At 36.8% G+C, this 16,236-nt stretch overlaps 1 protein-coding gene across 10 annotated transcripts in view; it reads left to right on the top strand.

Annotated features, from left to right (window-relative positions):
* Positions 1-6,496: 6,496 nt before the first annotated feature.
* The window catches only part of LOC131546567 (collagen alpha-3(VI) chain-like), a 71,427-nt gene continuing 61,687 nt past the window's right edge, over positions 6,497-16,236 (top strand). For 7 of the 10 annotated variants that reach the window (XM_058786213.1, XM_058786215.1, XM_058786219.1 and 4 more), the window contains exons 1-3: positions 6,497-6,742; positions 10,006-10,114; positions 12,347-12,943. In XM_058786213.1, the coding sequence (XP_058642196.1) occupies positions 10,033-10,114; positions 12,347-12,943 (679 nt within the window). In that variant the 5' untranslated portion in view covers positions 6,497-6,742; positions 10,006-10,032. The remainder of the gene's footprint in view (positions 6,743-10,005; positions 10,115-12,346; positions 12,944-16,236) is intronic. The other 3 variants (XM_058786222.1, XM_058786223.1, XM_058786220.1) reach the window with 3 other exon arrangements.

The following is a 16,236-nucleotide window of genomic DNA, read 5'->3' as shown; positions in this document are numbered from 1 at the left end:
TTCAGAAAGCTATTGAATATCTACTATCTGTGAGTTTCTAAAATACCTTCCTCTGTTGTGAGAATATAGTGGAAGTGCAGACTTTTAGCTGGCCAAAATTGAGTTTGATTGACAATCTATATGGTTTATGTAATCTGACATTTATGGTGAAAGTACTGTTAAATCATACTATTTATTTGTAGCAGGTATAGTAAATGCAAATAAACATGTAAGAAATCCCAGCTACAGTGCATGCTGTGCAAAGGAGCCAAAATTAAAAAAATAAAATGAACTGTCAACAGAAGTTCTAGCTGGAAGAGTTAACAAGAACAGCCCCCTCTGCTGTCAAAAAAATAAATAACATCTCCAATGGGTTCTGAAATGTGCTGCAGTGGCCCTTATTTATAGTAGATGGCATTTTTCAGTTTTTATACAAAGTACATTGAGTTTTTGAGGGGTACATTTATAGTCTGTTCAATGGGTTGTACTGTCTTAACGTCCTAAGGCTGCATCTAATTTTCACAACCCATAATTTCCGGAGTTGTGTGCCCACCGGAAATTTTTTTTTTTTCTTTTACAAAAGATGTGTGACCCATTCAAACCACTGTATGTCAATCCCTCACCACGTTGTTTCGGTTAAATAAAATATTTCAATTAAATATGGCATTCAACTATCAATCTATTCTATCTTTTCAACTAACTATCTGCTCTAAGTTCCAAGGCCTCTGCCCTAATACAGTTGGGTTCAACATTACAACACATCCTTGGTAAGTTTTTCCTTACATTAAGAAACAATCTTGCATCACTTGAATTAATTGTACTCTAGGATGTTGAAGCCGGAAACTTTTATGTTTTTGGTTTGCTTGGCACAGACAAGAAAGGAATGCCTATCAGTTTTAGACAAAACACAAGGAAATGGGAACAACATTCTGAACTGAACCTTATGAGCTGGTGTTATTTTGAGAACATTTTTGCTAATGGGTTTTTGTGGATTAGAATATGAAATGCAAGGTAATTATACAATAATACTTAGCTTTGTCTTCAAAATGCAACTTATTCAAATTATGATAAATACAAAAAAAGTAATACCATGTAAAATAAATAAAAAAATACACTCTCACTAATTCACAAAGTCACAAAGTCACTAATTGGATTTAAACAAGCAAATACTAGGAAATAAGTAAATACAAGTTTATTGGATCATTATTGTAGTGATTACCAAGTTTCTGGCATGCCATATAATTTGCAACAATTCTTTTAACCCTAACTGATGCAGTGCATGGCTTTTTTCTTGTATGAACTGGCCACCACAGAGTCCTGAGCTTATCCCTATGAAAGTCTTTAGGGTGTGCTGGAGACAACTTAATAGAGTGGTTCGACTTTCCCATTGTCATCACAAGATCTCGGCCAAAACTTAATGCAGCTCTTGATGGAAATAAATGTTGTGATGTTGCATGACATTGTCAAAACATTGCCACAACGAATGCACAATATAATTGAAGCTAAAGACGGTCCAATTAAATTTTTTCTTTTTTCTTTTTTTTTTTTGGACAGGCAGTGAAAAGTGCTCCAGAATATCCCAAAGGCTTTCAATGGGGTTGAGGTCAGGAGTCTGTGGTGGCCAATATCTCACAAATTGAGCCTGGTGAATCTTGGCATTGTTATCCTGGGAAATGGACATGGGGATGTTTTTCATTAGTTATGGTTAAAAGAATTGTTGGCAAACATACAACATGCAAGAAACATATTAATTACTGGAATAATGATTCGTTCTTAAAATCTTACATAATTGCTTTGTTTGAATCTAGATATCCAGACTTCTTTATTTTATTTATTTTTATTTTTTGGCCAGGCAGTATAAATGTATAGAGATATGTTCATGATGTTCCTCCTTACACTGTAATGTTTTCGATAAATCTTGCTTGCTCATCTGGTTCAATAGCACCAGTATTATTACCATTGCTCTACATTTTCTAAGATGCCTCAATGAGGAACTGTGCTTACATTTTTGGTGTGTGTTAGACACCCCAGATGCTTAACCAATAGGAGTACACTACTCCTCCAATGTAGTTTCTTTCCTGTACTACTCCACTCTTACCTCTTTACTCTCTTAGTTTACACAAAAACCTTTCCGTTTGTGCTGGACATGAGTTGAGGGAAATGTTAAGCCTAACGAATGTGAAGCTTCCCAAACAAACATTAGGCATGATTCATTTTAATCATGGAAATTCTCATTTCTAGCCTCAGTGCGTGTGATCATCATGGAAAAAATGAGTATGATTTTCAAGCACACTGTCTTTTTCAAAGGCACATTTTGAGTACTCATATTAAACAGTATATTCTAAAAGTTCCATCACACCCAGTTTGACTACATTTCCAGCCACGAATACTGTATGCATTATGAGGCATTAGTCATTGCGGCATTGTAGTCATGGTTACTAGGTTCAGAATTTTAAAACAGCAACTGTCGGTACGGGACACCCAGTGAGATTTCAATCGAGTTCATTGTTCAGATAGATTGGTGAGTCAATGAAGCAACAAGGGAGGGTTAAACTGCGGCTGCTGCTGGCAGCTGGAATGGGGGATTTGATACATGGTGAGCAGTTAGACCATTCTGAGGGCCAAAGACTTAAACATTGGGTCTTTTTTATTCCAGATTGTTAGTCATTTAAATAGTGGGCAAAAAGTGATTCTTGTTCATGTTGCTTGCTGCAGAAACCTATTCTAAAATACTAACAGCAAATGGGTAATTGATGGTCTAACTGTAAATTATCATTGGGAATTATTAACGGTGCAACAGCACTTGGGATCATAACACACATTTTTATTTTCATAGTACTCGTGATGTTAGTGATTTATCGTATTTGTAACAGATTTGCAGAAATACCAATGGTCGCAACTTTGGCTAGCCAGAGCAAATCTGGACACAATATGCGACCACAGTTTTTGCACTCATCACTAACGTGTAATCCTGACTCAGTATATGCATATTTTTATCCCCTAAAGCTTTGGATGTGCAGATTTGTTTGGTGCCAGCTTTTTTGTCTGTAGGCTGCAACACCACAGGAAGAATCTTAAAATGCTGAAGTCAAATTCAAAACAGATATACCCCTCAAAGTGGCCAGAGAGAGAAGAGGGAAAAGATTATGGTGAAAGGGGGACTTTAGAAATGTGTTTTGCACATGCTGTGCACAGCTGCCAGCCAATCTCTGAAAATCCATTTCATCTGATTTAGAGTCTTCTCACAGAAATTAAAGAGAAAGAGAGTTTGGAAACCAGTTAAATCAGATGACAAGTTGCGATCTTCATGAACATTCTGTCCTGTAGACACTTTGCTTACAGACTTATAGGGTCATCCTATTAGGACAGCTGGTGGCTTTTTGAACAGCTGGTGTCTCAGTTGAAAATCATTTAGATGTTTTGGTTCAGAAAAAAAGTGCTGCTATATGCGTAAAATGGTTTTGTGTTCATTTTTGGTGCATTAGAATCTTGCAGTTCCTTTAAAACTAAACTTACATACCGAGTTTGTGGTTTGTGTTGCTCAGGCTCAGCCTGTGTCTGGAACTAATCTGCAATCTGTGAGTCATCTTTATTGACAGTCTGTGCCCACCTGGCCTTGTGTAAAACCACAGAAAACTACAGCTCATGTTAAAGAAAAAGGGATTTAGACTCTCAAAGTCTAGTTAGTGAAACTTGCTGAATGTGTAACTTTTTTGACAAAGAAAAGAGTTGATTTCACTAAAAGTAGAAGTTGTTCTTAGCTTGATGAACATTGTGAATTGAATGGTGCAAGCCAACACTGCTTTGGTAAACAAGCTAGGTGTTTGCAAATGTTTGGCAATGATTGTACCTGTTTACTTTTTATTTTCACTGGCTCTAGCTGACCAAAGTTAGTCAGAACCAAAAACTTAATTCCACTTGGCTCTTTGTCAGTGCAGCAGCAGAATGATCAAACAACTGCTACCATTAATAGTTTTTGATTTTCCCTATATAGAATAGAGTAAATATATTTTATAATATCATTATAATGACATTTAACTATAAAAATAAATGTACACTGTCATTGCATTTGTGCATGTATCTTTATTACTTCCTCAAAAAACATATATCAAAACATACTTATTGCTGATTAAATATTTATATATATAATAGATTTTTACAGTTTAAAGGAGCAGAGAAGAACTAACGGTCTAGGAAGTAAAAGAAAGGCATTTGGCTATTGGCATTTGTTGTGGCAAAAGCTTTACCAAAACATTATGTGCACAGAAAAGCATTTGGCTATTGGCATTGTTGTGGCAAAAACTTTACCAAAAGTATGTGTACAAACATGCTGAATCATGCTAAAGGAATGTCAGGGTCTAGCGGTCAGAACACATGTACTGACATATTGAGTCGCTGTATGTACTCATGCAAGAGATGTGATTTTCTCACATCAGTTCTCGTTCTCCTGTACCTCACTCTGCTGTATCTTTTTAAATAAAAATGGAGAAAAGCCCCCCAAAAATAACAGCATACAGCACATCATACACCATACTCAAAGTTTCATTTAGTTTTACTACTAGCAGGCTGGTTTGTGATTCAGCATCCTCCATGACTAAGCAGAGGAAACTCTGATCAGGTACAGTTTTGGGAAATCCACAGAACTCCACATTATCCATCCAGTTACCCATGGAAACTCTTGGACAACAAATCACTTTTCCATGAAAAGGTAAATGGTGGTTTGAACCAACCATTAAAATGGTTACAATACAAGCATGTAAGTCAAGTAATATTTCCAACACTCAGATCAGTCCAGTGCACCAAAACCACAATAAAACCCAAACCATTATGTTTTAACTTCTAGTGCCATTTGCTGCTTTCAGAAATAAATGGAGAGAAAAAAAAGAAAAAAAAACTCTTTCTTTTCAATTGACTGAGTCTACATGCACAAAAGATGAAGCCTCCGAGACATGGGTTTAAAATGCAGGTCCTAAAGCAAAGTTGTTTTTTTTTCCCCATCAGATTATTATTACTGACTGCTTTATAATGCCAATTGTTTATTAAAAGAGTGTGGTCATACCTGGTGAAATATATATAATATACATATTTTCTTTCTTAATTATTTTATGAGCTTCAGTGAATTTCAAACTTAATTGTTTAATTATTATTATTATTATTTTAAATGCTGCTCTTTGTTTTCTGGACTAAGGACAACATGTTGAAACAGGCCTACTCAAAATTGGCAAACAGGATTTTTGTTCTGTTTCTGCAAACATTAATAGTTCAGTATAACAGTTGACCCCTGGCGAACAGAGGAAAGAGGAAAGCATTAAAAGGCTCTATAAGGCTGTATTTTTTTTTTTTTTAAAAGGCTTTACTTTTTTAAATACTACACAGTCGGAACACATGCTCCTGTGATTTGCTTTTGTCTTTGTATAACAAGTTGAAACTTTTGTTCTTCTCAAAATCGTTAGGCTACTTCACTTCTCCATAATTTACATTTGTAGTTTCTTTAATTTGACATTGATCTATTATAATTGCACACAGTGGAGCAGAATTTGTCAACACATCTCTTATTTGTGAAGTAATCGCTGCATTGAATCACAAGTATCAGTTGTTTATTCTCCAGGATTCTGACATAATTCAGAGCACAGTGAGCACAGCTAGTTAATTCAACAATGAGATACAGCAACAGAAACAGGTGTTTTTCGAGCTGAATTAAATGCATATTATAATATTACTTTTCAGATTTAACACAACAATAAACGTCTGATCTCTCAGGACTGACACCTCACTTTGATCCACCCATTTTATTTCGGCTCGTTCTGTGACAACTAGAAAATGATTTCATTGTGTGTAATGCCAGAGAACTTGTTTTACAGTTTTCACATGTCACATGTATCATGTAACATTTTATGTAACATGTTACTTATTATCTGAATGTGTTTTCTGATTGTGTTGCCATTGAAGCAGATGTAACCGATTTACATGTCTTTGTGTGTTTTTTCATATACTAAGTGCAAAAAATATGATCTTTATTATGCTTGCTTCATGTCTTCAGAATTAGAAACAAATGTCCCCATCCAGAACCTTGTTTGTCACAGTCATCTAAACAAGTCCAATCCAAAAAGCGATTTTTTTCAAATACTTCTACATTTATACTCCACAATTTTTTTATATACTAAAGAGGCTTGCAAGAAAGTTCATATATTGTGTTTGTGATTATTCCTTCAGTGGGTAGCCAAGGATCGAGTTGGAGGAGTGTAAGGAGAAAAAAAAACTCCTCCAAGTTGAGTTGGAGGAGTGTAAGGAGAAAAAAAAAAGAAAGAAAAAAAAAAACTTTGGTTTGGTTTGTTACATCACCTTCCCAATAAGGAACAGCCATACCAAATACGGCCTTGGGTCTGTTTCTCATTTATGACTCTCTCGCTCACTTTTTTCCCCTCTTTGTGCTTTTTCCTTCTTCTCTATGCAGAGGAAAGTAGGAGGCGTGGAAAAATAGGGTGGATTTTCTCCAGGATTCTCTGAATTGTGTGTTCTGTCCCAGGCTGGAGTGAGTGGCACTGCTCCTCTGAAGAGCACACAGTCAGCTCAACGGACGAGAGTCTTACAGTAGAGCTCCAGCACGCGAGCTAATCAGCATCATCTCTGCCTGACCCATCCAAAACAATTCACAGAAGGGAAATACCAGGAAGATAATGACCTAAGAGTTGTCCTTTTGCAGTTATTTGAAATTCCATAGAAAGACTGCGGAATACAGCACTCTGAATTCTGTATTCCAGAGGTAAGTTGCTTTGTTATATATGAGTCATGCAAATATGTCTTTGTAAAAGGAGCATTTAAGTTCATGAGTGAGACTGTACAAGATGGTGTGGGCTTTAGTGTATTTGTATGCTTGCATTATAAAACTGTGCCAAAATCCATTTTTACTAAAGTATGCTGTGTATGCACCCTTTTTACCCTATAAAGTTTAATTTGTTTGCATGACTTTTCCAATGCACACAATGTGTAGGCAGTTTTACTACTTAATTATAGTTTTAAATGTTAAGAATTCTATGGGTACACTAAATTCCAAAGCTTTGGGAGAAAGAGGGAATTTTTCTTGCACCACAGGAAGAGGCATTGCAGAAGAGGCAGAGCAAAGTGCTCTGATAAGTAAAATGCATGAGGAGGGGCTCTGTGCTAAGGGTGTGTTAAGAGTGAAAAATTCAGCAGGAAAGTTTTTGAGACTACTGTTATGATATGATTACACTTACCTTAATGATTATGTTATGTAAAAGTGAAAAATACACATTTTTTCTAGAAGGATATATTGCAAAATTATCATCTTGACTCTCTGGTTTAGCTGTTATGCCGATTTTGTTTTCATCAAGTTGATATCTAACATACCCGGATGAGGATAATACTGATTATGAGCTTGTTTAAACAGAGGCAAGAACTAGAACAAGTCAGGAAGGTCTTTAGTACTTTTCTACCACTATAGACATTATTCAAATCGCACCTTCTGCCCAGCACTGTAAAGACAGGGTGATGTGAAACACTTTTTCCACTGTCCTTGCCAGATGGACAAAGAATGCTAGGAGAGTTAGAGCTGAGGCATTAAACTTAAGTGAAGCAGAACCAGATGTGGACCCTTGAAAACACCAGAAAACCTTAATCCATTGCAGCACTTTCTCTTTGTCTTGCATGCATATAGGCAAACATATGTAATTGTCAACACAAACACGCACAGAATTATAGGGTGCTGATATGCATCCTTTAGGGTAAGATAAGGTATGAAAGTGTATACCCGCCCCAGTGACAAGCTAAAGTTACAATCTTTGCACATTTTTCCTGAGAGTGTGGGCATTAGATTTCCTCTGATGTGCCTGCTTTGAAAAAGACTGCCAGGGAGAAGCAGTTATCCCAACTCAATCCACTAGAGGACAATGCTGAGACACCTTGTAACACTCATTTGGCGGTTAAGGTTTTTTGACTGAGCTTGGTTTTCGTACAAACATATGTTTTCCATCCCATTATTGTTGCTTGGGCATAAAAATAAATTAAAAAATTACTGAATCAGTTGTTTATTCTCTACAACTTTACTGAATAAGGCAACAAAATGATGCTGAAAATAATGTAATTATTAATGTAATGCTATACATTTACTTGTAAAAAATTTAAATGTAATACCGTGTGCTGAAGTTTGAAAATTATTAAGTATTTTTCTGCATCCAAATGAAATAAATGCCAACTGAAACAACTTCAACTCATAAAGTAATTTTGTGTAAGGACCTCTCTCTCTCTCTTTCATTCTTTCTTTCTTTATTTCTGTCTGTCTTTCTTTCTATTTTTTTTTTTAAGATTCTATCTATTTCAGATGTGATTAATCATTTTCATTTTTTCCTTCATATTTATATTGAAATTGTGAATTGAAAACAGTGATGTCAACATGAAGTTCAAATTTATGTTGGTATTTATTCTATTTATTACATATTCTATTTATTCATATTTCCCGGTCTTGCGCACAATGAATGTAATTCACACACACACACACACATTCACACAAACACATGTATCTATATTTATATCTATACTGGATGATGTCACAAATTCCTTTTGGTTTTCAACTCTTCATCAAACTGGCCCCATTCTCATAGCACTACTTCTCATTATCCAATCAAATCTCCAAAAACTAAAAAAAAAAAAAAAACTCAAAAAAGTCCCTCCTACACTGTAAAAAGTGATAAGTTGACTTAACTTAAAAAAATTGAGGAAATCCGTTGCCTTAAAATTTTTAAGTAAATGATAATTAAAAAAAATAAGTGAAGTGAATTGTCAAGTTCACTTTAACTTAATAATGTTAAGGCAACAGGTTTCCTCAATTTTTTAAAGTTAAGCCAACTTATCGCTTTTTACAGTGTACATGTTTTCTTGTTGAATATCTGGAAAATGTCAATGTTAACAACACTTCATGTTAAATATAAAGAGTAGCTTACAACATTTTTAAAATGGCAGGTGGGAAAATTATTTTAAAATAAAATAATTGAAACTATTATTTAAAGGCATATTTATTTGTATAATGAATATGTCAGGGATGTTTGAATTGGAACAAGACATGATTTTTCCTCAGGACAAATTAGGCTGTTCCTCACTGAGAACATGGCTTTGTTCACTTTACTTTGTTAACATTTAAAAAAAATTAATAATAATTATACATTTAATTTGTTATAACTGTAAGAGCAAAACATGCAAAAATGCCTTTAAAAACAAATGTTTTTTATATAAGTTTTTTTTTTTCTTTCATATTTGCATTTGTGGTCACATGGCAACCAACTACCAAAACGAATGAATTTGTACATGACTCAATGCGTCCAGCAACTCTGAGACTGATGTGATGGAAACATGTTATTTTCCTGTAGGCTTCCACTCTGAAAGTTTTTACAATAGAACCTTTCAGTGTGATTCTGAGCTCAACAGGGAGGGGACATTCTGTGTTGTGGTATCTGTCTGTCTGCATGTTATGGCATTTTTGTTTGTGTCCAGTACTCTGATGCTTTTTTTCTGAGTGTGGACTGCGTAGTGCTTAGTGGTTTTTACTGGCAAGTGAGGACATTTGATGTGGGAAGAAAACCTTTTGAAATCCTGAAATCTGACAGCTGTGTGGATTTGGCTCATGGGGTGGAAACAGGTCACATAAATCTCACTGTGCTGCCAAAACTTTTCCTCTCCTCCTAAAAATAAGCGTAAACAGTCCTGAGGTATTTCAGAGAATGTTTATGCTATATTTTATGAGATTGTTGTTATGAGAACACAAACAACCCAGTAAGGGACTATATTTAGAATATTATTGATCGTTTGACTCCTATAATTTGATAGCAAAACATTATCAAACTGTGCAAAGTTATGTCAGAACTGTGGATGAACAACAGTCATGTGTGTTAGTGCCATTGAAATTGAATAAGTTATATCTGAAATAAAGGGATGCTGTGTAAGAGTATCCATATACTGAAGTATGCTGTACATTTTCCCAAAACCTTAAAAACAGTTTTGTTGTCTTTTTTCCAGCTGTGTATTCCTACGCTTTTGTGGACAATGGGGAAGAGACGGTTGTTACTGTATGCCCTCTGGGGTGTAATGGTTTTTGGCCTATTCCAAAAACTTGAAGCTCAAGATGGTAAGTTTAGTCCATTTTATTTTATTTTATTTTTTTGTCTCTTCACCCTTCTTTGAGATGTAAATGCCATGCTATGGGTAAAAACATATTCATTTTACTGTGCTATTTTCCCTTGACTGGGAGGAGAGTTTAAAATTAGGTATCTTGTTCTTTGCAAAGCTCTGTTGTTTATTATTAAAGCTGCAGTCCATAAGTTTTGCCTCTTTGTCGCCATCTCTGTTTGAAAACCTGGAATTGCAGTTACTTGCGGAATTATCTTCATTGCGTGGGGTTGTGAGTCAGCACGGCACAAACACTGGCTGGTTATGTACTTGCTCAAATATTGATTTTGGATCATTTTTAACCAAAAAAAGTTACGGACTGCAGCTTTAAGTTTAATTACATCTACTTGTGAAACAGAACGTAATAATAGGAACAAGTAACAATAGGCTACTTGTGCAACAGCAGGAAACTAAAGGAACGTTTTCAGAAGACCCCCATCAGTGCTGGTTACTTGTGTTAAAACTTTGAAATCTCATATTCAAGAAACAGTTACAGTTTATGTAAAAGTAAATAACTGATTTAAATACCTAGAAGCCATTCAGAGCAGTATGCTGTAGTTTGTTCAGAACTCCTAATGAACAAAAACAATTCAATGGATAACTGAATTTTAAGTTTACACCACCAATCCTGAAAGGTCTCAAGAGCTACTGTCAGCGTCGGGAATGGCCACAGCCAGTTAATATTGGCTATGGGTAATTCATGAAAAATTAAGCTAGAAATAACCCAATTAACAATTCCCCCACTGTTAACATGACTAGTTTTGTCACAGTCACATTTTCTGCATGCTGTGACTCCTGCTGTTTTTAGTGCATTTGCGCAAATAGACATGAAATAATGGATTTTAGATGTAACAGAATTTCAAAACTATCAACATCCATCCCACTGTCTTTCTGTCTCTCTGCCATTATCCATTCACTTATTTATCCATCCATTCCTCTACTAAATTCATAAAAAATAAAAAATGAAAATTAGATTCACTTCCAAACTGATTCCTAAATTCTTTAGATGTCATATCACTGATTTATGTCTTAGAGATCATCAGCAGCTGATGATGGCTAACCACCCAGCACAGCTTATGTCTTGAGAGCTTAATGTCTGATTCTTAAGTGTTTGTGTGCTGACTGTCTTCACTGTGTAACCACTTAAGTAAAAAAAGTGTTTCTCCACAATTAAGACAGTGATGAATCCATATGTTCTCATCTTTGAATTGTTTACTAAACAAAGGGCATATTTCACAGAATTTAAACATTAAAGACCCCGTAAACTGAAGGTAAACTTTTTGTGCCTTCTTGTGTCCATGTAGGTTTGCCTATAGCCATCAGTAGTATTTTGTAGTGTGCTCCAAAATGATGACAAACTCTACGTTTAGCAGACCATTGTATGCATTTTACATTTACAGTCTCTCTCTTCTGGAAAATAAAGCTAAAAGTATTGATGACTCATCCTATACTACAGACATGTTTGCATCAAATGCTGTCGAAAACATTAATGTCTCTCCCCTAATATCACCTGCAGTCGATTATCAAGGCGTAAATCATGGCTCATGTTTGTAACATAAAGCTTATTGACTATTTAAAAATGGGACAAACCTGTCAATATATCCTGGCCATGAATTTTGTTTTAGTACTGTTATCACAAGAAATAAAACCATGATTGTTGAGCGATTTCATGGGGTCTTTAACAGTTAAATAAGTGAAAAATGCTAGTACAGTTGAAAGAAGTGACTGTAAAAAATATTTATGAGGTCCAAAGATGAGACAGAAGGGTCATGACTGGTGCTGTTATCACTGAATACTGTAACATGAGTCTGCATGGTCTGACTGAACACAAGAAGATGAAAAGATTCAATTGCCTAGGCAGCCTCAAGAGGGGCCCAAACACATAAACAGTACAGAATCTTTGTAATGTACACACAATTACTCTAAATACACTGTAAATTAAAACCCTACAACTTAATGCTATGCTATTTAGAGTATGAAAATGAGAAAGTTGCAGAGCATCTTCCTTGGTTCAGCAGACATGCAGTATAATGTGTTTGTGTTGTGTTTTTATGATGGATTGTAATTATCCATGATTATGTTTTATGCTTGCACCCCTCCCCTTTCACCCTCCCTCTTTTCTTTTTTTAACCCACACGTTTTGCATTATATTTTGTTTGTCTCTCTGTCCTCTCTCCACTTCCCTTCAAAGCCCCTGCGCCAGCCGACCTTGTACTCTTAATTGACGGATCAGAGAGCGTTGGAGCTGCCAACTTCCCCCTCATCAGTGATTTGGCTGTCCAAGTGATTGAGGGGCTTGCCGTGGGCAGGGACGCAATCCGTGTAGCCCTCGTGCTTTATGGTGCCGACCCTGAGATTCAGTTCTATCTCAATAGCTATGACAACAAAGAGAGTGTCCGCAGTGCTATCCGGGGGCTTAAGTACCCTGGCAGTAATGAGGCAAATCTGGGGGCCGCTTTGGAGGAGGTGGCAGACAGTCTATTGGGCCAAGATGCAGGAGGCAGGGCTGAGGAAGGGGTACCCCAGGTGCTGGTGGTGATCAGTGCTGGGGAGTCCACTGATGATGTCAGTCAGGGCGAGAAGACCCTAAAGCAGGCCAGTGTGTACACCTTTGGCATTGCTGTGGGTGATTCTGCTACTGCCCAACTGGAAGCTATTGCTACAGACAAAAGCTTTGTTCTGTCTGCTCCTGATGTCAGAACAGTGGCAAGCATGGGTGACCAGATACTGCCATACATTAATGGGGTCGCCCAGCGCACCGTTGTGATTGAAACAGATTTCACAGAAGGTATGTAATTAACATATGAGGGGGATTCCATAGCGAAACTGAAGAGCAGGAAATAATAACAGTACATGATCAGGGACGTGGACGTTTAAACAAAAAAATTGGTTTAAAAAAAGGTTTTAGTGTTTTTGTTTTTTTCCCCAAAATATTTTCAGTATTTCTTTGTCTGGTATTTTAAAGGCAACACTAATACACCATATTTTGAGTGCTGTAAGCTAGTAGTTTCAATCTTGTTCTTGGGGACCCACTGCTCTGTACATTTTGGGGCTGTTTACACCTGGTCACTTCATGAGTTTTTTCTGATCGGATAGCTATCAGATCATGAAAAGACCAGGTGTAAATGCCCTATGAAACGCTTTTGAGACGCATTTAAATCCGATCACTCAAACCACTTCAGGAGGTAGTCTGGGCTGCATTCCAGACGAAACTGGACAACTGTAAATGCATCTGGTTGTTGAAACCACATATGCTAATTTTACTCCTCCTAAAATATTAAAATAATAATCGTGTGAGAGCGTTTTATAGGCTATATGGCATGTTATAATCAGATATGACAGCGCTAATACAACACGCATCACCACGGATGAGTAGCTGAGTATCTCTTCAGCAAGCCGACACGCAAGCTGCCACGAATGAAACTGAAAGTAAGTCGCAGACGCTCAACACACAATCATCTTCATTAAAAATAGTGGGACTAACCAAAGACTATAGAATACCCAAGACGCGTCACTGGTATAGGTTTGAATCATAGACTGTAAAAAAAAGTTTGAATGGGGAAAAATGCAAGGCTCAATATGGCCGCTCAATCGCAGGAAGCCCCACCTTCTGAATGAAAGAGCCAATCGCTAATCAGTAAAGTCAGTGCGTCACTGCAGCTGCCGTTAGAAGTCCCGGTTGCTATAGACCAATTTCATGTAGACATCACAGTTACGTCACTCGCAGCTGCGCGCGCATTGTGGTGGCAGAAACACACGGTAACAAGCGGAGTGAAACGGGAAAGATCCACACAGAATAAGAGATAAAATGTACTGTTGTGCCTTTGGATGTCAGAATCGGAATGCAAATACTTTTTTATAGAATACTGTCGTCAAAAACACCATTTGAAGCTAAACGCAGACGTTCAAACGGACAGACTAATGAATGAAACCTGCTATGATTACTCTACTTTTAAAGCATTTGATTTAAATTGGTCAACATAATATCCACATATACAGTTCATAGGGAATATATTATATTTGTCCTACATTTACAGCATGAAATAGTATTTAAACCTATACCAATTTACATCACGTTACCTAATTTATCCCACAATTAATTTTTGAGAGTTTTTTTTCTTCAACTTTATATTTCGTATTTCGGACTTTATAACTCGATTTAACTCAACAATAGCGAGTTTGTCCATTCTGAGGGGAAAAAAGCCAGATGTGTGGGATATAACTCAAAAGAGAGAATGACCAGTTGATTTTTCTTATCAGACTTGTGAGATATAATCTCGGAATTGCAAGAATAAAGTCAGAATTTTGAAATATTGAAATTTAAATTTGAACGCTGCTGCCACTGCCAGACAAAATAAATAAATAAATAAATAATAAATAAATAAACGACGACAGCTGTGTTTAAACGAGATAAAGAGCGGACTGGACAGAAACAATCATCAGAAAAGCTCACGTTTGCAGCGCACACTTCTTATCAGAAAAGGTTCAATAAAGTATTGTCTTTTGTTGTTATGGGCGCGTCTAAAGATTTCTTATGGATCTCAGTACTATGTCGTGTATGAAATAATGTCTGCGTGCATGTGTGTAAAACAACAAACTGACGATTTATATGTTTAATCATGTGCAATTGTATATACATTGTTATGAGTAATTGTGGCTGGAATAATAATGTAGCTGTAAAAATAGTTGCCTGCTGAAATTGAAATATATATTACATCTTCATAGATACACGGTGAGTTTGTCTTTACTATACGTTAGTTGTGATCACTCGAGCGGAAGTAATCCTGTCAGATCGTCCATCCTTTGAGTGAGTACAGGTCGGCCAATTTCGTCCGTTAAAGTTAACCTTTTCAAATAAGGCAGTCCCGGACAGTATGCAGGTATGCAGCCCTTACATATGCAGGTAAAATCGGAATTTCTCAAGTTATTGTTAAAAAACAAGCTAACAGACTTCATAGCTAGCGTTAGTGAAGCGGTCAGGGGGATCTTTCTGCCACCACCGAAGCTCCGCCCACAGAAAAACGTCACAATGTTTACTAACAGGAAATTGGTCTATAGACGGTTTCAACGGCAACAACATAAACAAACGTTACTGCGCATGAGCGCTTTTGTGGCCCTAACTTAACTTCCGGTAGACATCCAAATACAATCAGTAACAACAGTCCCTCTAGAGTAGATTATGTTTTGATAACAAGCAAAATATGTTTGCTGCGTAAATCAGACAGACTGAGATGCAGCGATTAACTACTTGGACGGATTTATTAAAAATGCAAATTCATTCTGTGCCAGCAGGAGGCGCTTTAAAGCAGGAGAACTAGAGGTTTCCCCGGAAACGGCTGTTGGGCTGTACGTTATACAAAGCAGCGCTGATCTTACAAAAGCTGCTTTATCAGGCATATAACTTGCTAGACGAAATGAAAATGACATCGAACATTTTCTAAAGACAGTTGTCCTTCAGAAATACAGTGATATAAAAACACCCGCGCCTCGTTTTGATTTTTAAACGTGCATTACGTGCTCATGTTTATTCAACGAAGCCATTTGGAAAATCCGTCCGTTTTGATATTGTGGCGGGTCGCCACAAATAAATAAATGTATGTGAAACACATCCCACAGCACAACAACCTGAGCCCAACTTCATTACTCATCACTTTAACTTTAACTGTGTTTGTAGCCGGCGCCACTAACAAGACAGATAAACAAACACAGACCGGAAGTTAACATAGGTCCAGGCGCGTGCGCCCGATGAAACAGTCTATAGAAACAATCAGAGCTCTGAGACGTGCGCATGCGCACTGGCTGATCTAGCCTAAGAAATAAGCTTTTTATAACGCTATTTGAGCTAAAGAAACAACATTAATGATACAGTTGTTGTCAGATTTCTTTGGTGATTTCAAATATGAAATTTAATCGTAAGCTTAGTGAACAGTTTTGGAGAATTGGATGTTTCCCCATTCAAAGAGATAGGAGCTGCACTTGCATGCCCGAGAGGGATTTCAAAGATGGCCGCCGAGTGACATGATTTGTCTTAAAGAAACTTTGGACTAACCTGTCATTCCAGTGCTGATGCCGCTCGCTCTC

This window comes from Onychostoma macrolepis, chromosome 09 (assembly GCF_012432095.1).
Source record: "Onychostoma macrolepis isolate SWU-2019 chromosome 09, ASM1243209v1, whole genome shotgun sequence".
Lineage (NCBI taxonomy): Eukaryota > Metazoa > Chordata > Actinopteri > Cypriniformes > Cyprinidae > Onychostoma > Onychostoma macrolepis.
This window is presented reverse-complemented; position numbering and strand designations above follow the sequence as displayed.